The following is a 9,777-nucleotide window of genomic DNA, read 5'->3' on the forward strand; positions in this document are numbered from 1 at the left end:
TTTCTAATTGCATATTTAAAAGCAACCCTCTTCTGTCAGGGATTTTAAGCATCAGTTAGGAGTGGTATTTGAGGGAGAAGAAACATTGGTCTACTCATTGTGAGAAACACACTGTATTTGAAGTTAAAGGGCCAGAGTTCAAATCCTATCTTTGTACTTAGAGCATAAAGGACCTTGGACAAGTCTCTTGTCCTCTGACAAATTACACTTTCCTCATCTGTAAAATGAAGAGATTAAACGAGATGATCTCTATGATTCCTTCTATATCTAGGACCCAATCAAATCACACCACCCTATAGATGAAGCTAGCCCTGTGAATAAGCATCTTATTGGGGAGAAACAAAAGGGCAGCTAAGTAACACTGTGGATAGAGTGCCAGACCTGCAGGCAGGAAGACTCGTTTTCCTGAGTTCAAACCCAGCCTCAGACACTTAATATAGTGGGGTAACGTAGGGCAAGTCACTTAACCCTACTGCCCTCAGTTTCCTCATCTATCAAATGAGTTGGAAAAGGAAAAGACAAATCACTCCAGTGTCTTTGTCAAGAAAACCCTAGATGGGGTCATAAGGAATTGGACACAACTGAACAACAGCAAAGAGGAAATTCATCTGTTTATAGGATTCCCCATACTCCAAATGCTTTGTGCCAATAAGGCATCACCTAGCTATAAACTGGCTCTTGATGATCTGGGGATTAAAGATTCCAGAAAAGGTACAAATAGCCTCTCATGTCCTCAAAAGCATTTCTCTTCTACAAAGCATCTTATTGGTATCTCAGCCCTTCTCCACTGACACCAGTCCCACCTTTACAAATCACCCTTTGGCTTCTTCCTGTCTTGCAGTGATTACAAGCAAATAATATAGTAACCCACCCCCTTTCATTCAGGCTCTGGTAATCTGAGGCCAAAAAAAAAAAGGAAGGAAGGAAAAGGAAGAGAGAGAGAGAGAGAGAGAGAGAGAGAGAGAGAGAGAGAGAGAAGGCTGAAAAATAGCTGACTCCGGTGAAATCATTTTGGCTTAGAAATCCAGTTTCTGGAAAATAAGGAGTTCCAAGTTCAATCTAGCAAGCTTTCCCCTCTTCTACATAAGATCATTCTTCATCACAACCTCTGCCATCAGTCATACTAACAGACAGATGGAGAGGATCTTCATACCAGAAGGAGAGATGACTTCGGCATTAGCATCAAGGCTCTGCAATTCCACCGTAGCCAAAGCCTCCTGGGATAAGCACTCCACTAGCAATTTCTTCTTCCTCACACAGGCTCCCATTAACCTGCCTACCCTAACCTTTCAACTTTGTTGGGCGGTAGAGAAGCAAGTTTCACAGAGTGGGGAAATGGATGGAATGTTTCCAGTCATCCTGTTTTGGAGTTGGAAAGGAACCTAAAGGTCTTCAAGTCAATTCCCCTTATTTTAGTGATGAAGAAACAGAGGCTCAGAAAGATAAGTGACTTGCTCAAGATCATACAAATAGCTAGTAGCAAAACCAAGACTAGAATCTTAATCTCCTGAGCCCTATCAAGATATGGGAAATATTATCATACTGAAAGGAAAAAATACAGGAAGGGTGAAGATAGGTATACACATACACAAACACACAAACATACATGTACATATATGTGACACCGTTTCTTTGTTAAGAATCTTCATTAAAAAAAAGAACAAGGAGAAAATCCTTAGAAACAAAATCTCCAGTGAAAACAGCCATAATGGCACAGTTAAGCCATGCTTAAATACCTACCAAGCATTTTACTGGTGCATTTTATTAGCTAGTTCTTGGAATAGCTTAACAATCCTAAGATCTAAGTCATAAGGAGATATGAGAAAACAGTTTGGCCTTCTCATTTTACTTATAATGATATGGCGTGACGCTCACAAAGGTGAAATGATTTCCCAAAGGCCACCAGACAGTCAAGAGGTAAGCCAAGATTCAAAAATCAGGCTCTCTGACTCAAAATCTAACATTGTCCTACTACACTAAAGTGGCAGTTAATTCCCATTTTATAGAAGGGGAAGACTAAGGTCAAAGCAGACTCAGAAATTTGGTATGCCAGATCTAATAATCCTTCTTCTTCTTTAAAAAAAACAAAACCTTACCTTCTATCTTAGAATCAATACTAAATATTGGTTCCAAGTCAGAAAAGCAGTCTGGGCTAGGTAATGGGAGGTAAGTAACTTGCCCAGGGTCACACAGCTAGTAAGTATCTGAGGTCAAATCTGAACCCAGCACCTCCCATCTCCAGGCCTGGCTCTCTATCCCCTGAACCACCTAGCTACCCCCCTAATTAATAATCCTTCTTAACTCTGGTCCTATCGATATTGGGTAGTCATGTGATTTTTCTCTCAAATAATGCTCCTTTTTTACGCCTCCCATCAAAATGGAGAAAGTAAAATATTTACCCAACTTTAAGGGTCTGTGAAATGGGCACTGGGAGCACAGAGGTCACTACTTCCCGAATACCTCATGAAGCATCTGCAGTTCCAAAAAGGAATCTTGTAAAGATACAAGACATGGCAAACTCCCTCCCTAACTTCTCTAATCTGCTTTGTGGGTTGCAGCTCCTAACTTATTCTAGTTCAGGAATGGGGAGGAAGTTATCTACTATAAAAGTAGGCTAGAGAAATGTCAACACCATGAACTCCATGATCCAGCAGAGGCCTACAAAGTCAAGAAAATGGAATGGCTGAATGGCCTAGGAAGGTAAAGGAATGAACAGTAACTTTCAACCAAATGGAGAAGAAAGAGAAAGGGGGATGAGTTGATTTGGAGGTGGCCAGAAAGGGGTTAATGGAACAACCAAAGGCATGTTGGTTAAGGAAGACTTGAAAACAGACTAAGGAGCAATCTGTCCAGGCAGCCAGGAAATAGTCGTGAAAAAGGAAGACTAAATCAGGGAGGCTTCTGGGAAAGGGATATGAGGGGGACATTTCCCCTTGGAATGTCAGACAGTCATTTGGTACAGTCCAGCCTAAACTCAAGCACCATGCCTGAAAGAACTCAAATTTGGTGATCTGGAGGACTGAAAGAATAAAGAATTCAATCTAGGAGAGGGGCACAGCAAATGGAAACAAGGGTGAAGCTAGGAATTTGAAAGGGTCCCTTGAAACGGTCTTGGGAAATAAATAGAATGAGTATTATTTATCTCCCTTTTCAGTGGGTCAGTCTCAAGATCAGAAAAATGATATGATTTGTTCACCAACACTTGCCAGAACTTGAATCTGGATTTCAGATACCACCATTAAGCTAACTCAAGGTGAACTGAAGTGAGCTTCGCCTTTGAAATTTATCTACCTGTACTTGCAACACTTAACCACGCCATGAAACTGCTTTGTGAAAACATAATGTTGGGTGAAATAGTTCCACAGGGACAATGTTACATATGGGTGTTCTACCATATGTAGATGGCAGGTGAGGGGAAAGCCTCGGGGACACAGTATCAGGAGGACCTGGATTCAAATCCAACACCAGACATTTACTAGCAGAAAGGCAACACTCTCTGCCTCAGGTTCTTCATATGTAAAGATAAGAGGGTTTGGGTTCCATAATCACTAAGGTCCTTTCCAACTCTGAATCTATGATCCTATGATATTACAGTGGGATGGTAACAAAATTATTGTAAAATAACAATTTAGGTCAGGTATGGCAATATTATCACTTGTAATAATAATAATAGCTGATATTTATATATCACTTCACAATTTATAAATTACTGTGTTCAACAACCCTTCATGAATAGCATTCTCTCGCTCTTCCCCTTTCTAGGTTAGGAAATGTCTCAGAAAGAAAAATGGCATGACCCCAGCGGTATGGCAGGATCCACATCTGAACCCAGATCTTTGGACTCCAAGTTTTCTACTTTTGTTCTCTTGAATAGCAGCAAGAATCATTCTGAGACATCAAGTTAGGGTTCATTCTGTCTGGGGGCTATTTCATTAATTTCATTGCTTCTGGCAAAAGTATTTCTGGGAACCATGAATTGGCTAGGAATGGGAACTCATTCATGAAGTTTTGCTTGCTCAAAATGTATGCCACTGGCTGAAATCAAGGCAGAAGATAGAAGTCCCATAAAGGCAGGGTGATAATGGAATGGTTGTGATGAGGGATAGTAATGGTGCACCACAGTGGCCATAAGAAAGTAGCCACAGGGCCCAACATTCCTGAAGAACATACTACTTTGGAGAGAGATAGATGGGGCAGGACTATTGGGCCAACTTCTTCCTAAGCACAGGATGTCTAACTCCTCTCCAACCTTTGGAGAATTGAAGGCACCAAACTGTCAAGTCACTAAGTGGCCATCTCCAGGCCTCACATACATTTCTATTCCCTTCCCCACCAAAAACAAAAAACAAAAAGAACCACCCAAAGGAACAAACAATATAGAAGGAAGACGGACACAAAAAAAGCCTTTCATCTTTTGCATAATAATACTTCCACTTTAATGTTTAAAAAGCACTTTCACATGCATATGTAGTATCTATTTGAACATCCTGACAATCTGGTGAGACAATCAAAGCAAGTTCATTTTTAGGGCAAAGATGGATGTAAAGATGAGGGTCAGATAATTGATACTTAACCTTTTTAGATCTCATTTTCCAGCAGGTAGGTGACCTCTGAGATCCCTTCTAGCTAGTGATCCAAGCTCACATACCTAATCATAGGATCCTAGATCACTAGCTAGAAAGGAACTCAGAGGCCACCTACCTGCTGGAAAATGAGATCTAAAAAGGTTAAGTGTCACAAGGACAGCAAATCACCAAGTCAGAATTTGAACCCAGATCCTCTATTTTCTCCACCACCACCCGATCAGTAGAAAGGACTTGAAATCAGGACTTCTGACTACAAATGCAGAGGTCTCACTACACCATGTTTTCCCTCTAAGCACATTTTTCATAATTATAAGTCACTCTTGTAAAAATAGGAAAAGCCACACATAACAGAGAGATGGCTATACCTGTCTGGCTGGCCAATGGAAAGATCCCAGTACCTACTGCTGGATTTGGGGACCAGAAAACTTCCAGCTCCCAGAAAAGGAGATATTCTGTAACTCATTACACAACTTCCTCAGTTATAACTGAACTCTACAAAATCCTACCCTGTTAGAAGGAGCAGGGGTTATTTTAACCAGCCCCTTTGTCACCAACCCCAATCTCTTAGGTTAATATTGCCACCCTCCTTTCTGGGGTGGTTCCCAAAACTGAAACCAAAGTTTTGGGCATGATAAAGAATACTAATTTTGCTACTACCCACTTGTGACTGGAGGGAGGGGGTATAGAGGTGTCAAGAAGGCCAGAACTCTTAAAGGTATACAGCAAAGAAGGGGATGCCAGCCCCCTGCAATCCTCAATAAATATCCAATCCCGTACTGATTACACCAAACTGGACAATAACTTATCTAGAAAAGAGAAAGCTCCTGCCCTGCCCAGTCACCTGAAATTGTCTGATCTGGCCTATCCCTATCTGGATATCCTAGTTTGTGTGTAAAGGTAGAAATGGTAGAAATGGCTGTGGCCTTAAAAGACTGAAATAGGGCTAATGATATTTGGTTATGCCAGCAGCTAAACAGCACCCAACACACACATCCCCTGTGGCTAAGAGCCTGTCCCTCCAGCAATGACTAGCACCTCCCTGAAGATTCCCCATGGGAAGGAAAGCATGTGAGCATCTCACCCACCTAGGCTATGAAAACAGTGCTAATTCGCTCTCCATGGAAACCTGCTCAAGAAAGTAGGTGTCCTGGCAAAGAAATCCATTAAAAAGCATTTCCCCAACCCACCCCGCTCCCGCCAAGAGGAGGGAAAAGGAGGATTATCTATTATTTTTGTGTGTGCAAATATTAGAACAGAACGTCTCCTTCCATACAGTAGTTACTCATTGGCCCTGGTAGTGGACTTGGTCATGGGAGAGCCAAGGGTCCTTGGAGGTCAGGGAAAATGGGTTTAGCCATCCCAATCTTTCATGTCCTCAAAGCCAGGGCAGGCCTTGCACCAGCTCCCAGCTCTATTCTACCCGCACCCGAGGGTACTTCTATGCTGGGTTTTTGTTTGTTTGTTTGTTAGTGTGTTTTCTTAGACTGCCTAAAGCCAGGCCGGATTGGACAGTTTAACAGGACCAGGCTGGGAGGGAGCAGGGGAAGCAGGGCAGGCACGGCAGGCCAGTGGGCCAGAGCTGGCTGAGTAAAGTGAGCCTGAGGAGAGGGTTTGCTCCCCACCCCTCTCACCCCCACCCCGGGGGCTCGGGTGGTAAGGCCCTCCTCCCCCGGGCCCTTTTCCCACGGTAGGTAGGGGTAGGGGGCAGCAGAGCGCCCTCCCTCCGTTTCTCAGGCTTAGGACTTACTTGGGTTCCACTGACCACGAGCCCTGCCATAGTGGGCGCGGAGCCAGGGGAGGACCTGGATTGGGCTGGACTGAGCTGGATGGGAACGGGATAGGCCGGGGCAGGCGCAGGGCGTACTGGGCAGGAGCGCGGAGGGCAGAGCGGGATAGGGCTCAGCTGCGCTTGGCTCAACTACCCGGCCACACTGGCCCCAGCTCCTTCCGCACGGCAAGGTCAGCTGATAGGGGCGGAAGGCGGGGGCTGCAGCGCGCTACGTTCCGAGGCGGACCGAGGCTCCTAGAAGACCACGGCCGGGCAGCGGAGTCGCCAGGGCGTCAGCCCTCCGGGAGCCCTGGACAGCCCACACCACGCCCTCCGTCAGGTGAGAGACAGGAGCTGGGGCTGCCGCGGCTGGACCCGACTGCTCCAAGTCTCCGCACCGCGCTCCTGGAAGAGCCCGGAGAGTGTCAGGACCGTGCAAGAAACATTGCGTAAGCGCCCCCAGTGTGCCAGGCGCTGGGCTTCCAATGCAATAGAATCTCCATTGCTTAAGCGCCCATGGTGTGCCACGCAGGGTTACATAGTCAGTTCATCGTCTTCTCTATGCCTGGGATGGAAGACAAAATGAAAGGAGTCCCCCACCCCCACCCTAGGAAGCGTACAGTCCAAGGTAGTGGGGAAGAGAGGAAGGGAAGCATGCAACCATAGATAGCTAGATTCAAAGGAATTCCAAGGAATTCAAGAAGAAAGCAGTGACAATCTCAGCTCAATTAGTCAAGCCAGACCAGAACTCAAACCCAGGGACCAGACTCCCCAGCCAGTATTCTCTTTACACCTATACAGGCTTATGCCTACAAGGCTTTCCTAGCCGTTTCCATGCTATAGTGTCATAGATTTCGAATTGGAAAGGACTTTGGTGGCCATACAATCCAATGCTCATCACTTTACAGATGAGGAAACTAAGGCTTCATAGAAGTGAAGTGACTTGCCCAAGGTCATGCATGTAGTAAGTGGTAGAAATGGGATTCAAACTCAGAGCCTGACAAAAGGAAGAAGTATCTAGGACTTATGAAGAAAATGTTACTGGAGAAGGAGCAAAGTGTTAGAACTGGAAGGAACCTCAGAGCACAGGAGAGACCCGACTTCAAATTCTCTGATTCTTACTAGCTGGGAAGGCTTGTACAAGTCATCTAAACCCTATAAACCTCAACTTTCTTGCCTGTAAAATGTCAATAATGTTAATAGTATTATTGGCCTAGAAATCAATACTCTCAAAGCATTGCTGTAAGAATCAAATGAGATAATATTTGTGAAATCATTTAAGCAATACACAAATCAGTTATTGTATTATCTGCCTAGAAAGGTCACCCTTGAATCCTGAATCCAAAGCACAATAGGGTTGAAATTTCATCTCAGCTCTACCAAAAGAATATTCATGGGTCAGTTTTCCCTCAGACACACCAGCATGTGTCATTTTCCTTCTTTGCAAAGTTTGCTCTTCTGGTGCTTATAATACTGTTTCTCAGAATTCCTTTAGGTTGAGGATATCGTTCTTAGACTTCCTGCTTCTGAGGAAAAGACTGCATTTGCATTTTGAATTAAATGATTTGGAGCCTTTTTCACATAGCTCTTGATGGCTTGGATTTCCAAAAGCATTTGTGAAGGCTCTAATGTAATTGAAGATTTGTTTTGAAGGAAATAGAGAATATTCTGGAGTCTAGAAATCTAGAATCTAGACCAAAGAGCAAGAGAGAGATGATGCCGAGTGAAGCCATGACTTTCTTATTCTTTATCTCCCTCAATGACATCAACCCTTCCAGCTTCGTCATGACACTGGCTTGGCATGACCAGCCTGAGTCCAGCAGCATATGATAATGGTCCTGAGGTTCCCAGCAGCCAACCAACTGACTTCAGCCACTGTAGAGGGGAAGGGAGAACTGGGGCCTTTCCTGTGTTTCACAATCCTGTGGTATAACAGTCCCTAACAACATCAGCAGGGTCTTGCTTTCTCAAAACCCTGCCCTCAAGAACCAGCCTTTGAGAGAAAAAAAAGTTAAGAAGGTTGACAAGTGACTAGGCAGAGAGACATCTGCCTACTACCAGATCCATGTGGATATTGGACTCTGTAATGGAGGAGCTGTCCTCGACCCACCCTTCCGTGCCTTCTCACTCTACATGTCATCCATTCAAAAATCAAGAAGTCAAATTTTAACTTAAATGACCAGTGGAAAAGAATAGAGACTGAACCTGAACACTGGTACAGAGAAGTCTGGGTGAGGAAACACCCTCCATCAACACAGGTCAAATCCTCTCTACAACTTATCAATCTTAGGAGAGTTGGAGCCAGGCATGGTGTATTCCTAGCTATTCTAGAGGATAAGACTGGCAGATCTCTTGGTTTGGGAGCTACAGTGGACTATACCTAATAGGTTTCCTCACTGAGTTGGCTATCAATATGGTGAGCCCCCAAAGTTGAGGGGGAAACACCAGATAAATAACACCAAGTCACCTAAGAAAGGGTAAATTAGGGGTCAGCTGCGTAGCTCAGTGGATGGAGAGCCAGACTTAGAGACAGGAGATCCTAGATTCAAATCTGGCCTCAGATACTTCATAGCTGTGTGACCCTGGGCAAGTCACTTATCCCCCATTGCCTAGCCCTTACTGCTTGTCTGCCTTGGAACCCATACACAGTATAGATTCTAAGACGGAAGGTAAGGGGGTTTTTTTGTTGGGTTTTTTTTTAATGGAGGTCAAAATTCCTGTGCCAATTAGTAGTCCAAATGGCTAGTGAGTAAGGTAAGGAGGCCTAGTCTTGAATGAAATCTTATAGAGAGTTGCCTAGAGGACTGGAAGGAGTTATTGCCCCATTAAGAATTTAATCGGAGCCCCTTATTTTACAGTTGAGGAAATTGAGGCCCAAGGAGGCTAAAGGTATAATTCTTACACTTCCTACTTCTGAAGAAAAGACTTTGGAAAACTTCTAGGCCTCATAGAAATGTTATAATTATTGAGACTGATAAACCCCAGACATACTCCAAGAATAGCACCCCCTGCCCAAAGTGGATGTAACCCCAGGAAGCCAAGACACCAGGCAGAGAATCCAGGTGCTTTGAGTTCTAGAACTCCTTCACCCAAAACATGGTGTCTTGCACATGGTGAGTGTTTAATAAATAAGTACACGTTGCCTAGAAAGGAATAGATGGGCCCCAAAGTGTGGATCCCTTCCCATCCTGAGCTCATATCATTCCACTCTCCCCCACCCTCAACATATATAAAAAATACTTCTAGTTATGTCTTCATTTTTGTTATTTCTTCAGCCTTTTTTCCCCTCACATTTCACCCCTTCAGTCAAATGGGTATAGGTACAACATTATAGAAGAGGGAAAACTGATGCCTGTTTTGTGTGCCAGTGGGCCCAGAACTTCACCTCCACATAATGAAACACAGTTCACTCAACCAGTTGCT

The 9,777-nt window shown here is 44.2% G+C and overlaps 1 protein-coding gene across 1 annotated transcript in view; it reads right to left on the reverse strand.

The window, feature by feature from the left end:
• Positions 1 to 6,711, reverse strand: part of LRMDA (leucine rich melanocyte differentiation associated) — a 765,788-nt gene extending 759,077 nt beyond the window's left edge. The window contains exon 1 of the mRNA XM_044659041.1: positions 6,334 to 6,711. Within this exon, the coding sequence (XP_044514976.1) occupies positions 6,334 to 6,363 (30 nt within the window). The 5' untranslated portion in view covers positions 6,364 to 6,711. The remainder of the gene's footprint in view (positions 1 to 6,333) is intronic.
• Positions 6,712 to 9,777: the final 3,066 nt, after the last annotated feature.

The sequence above is a fragment of the Gracilinanus agilis genome, chromosome 2 (genome assembly GCF_016433145.1).
Source record: "Gracilinanus agilis isolate LMUSP501 chromosome 2, AgileGrace, whole genome shotgun sequence".
In the NCBI taxonomy this organism is placed as follows: Eukaryota; Metazoa; Chordata; class Mammalia; order Didelphimorphia; family Didelphidae; genus Gracilinanus; species Gracilinanus agilis.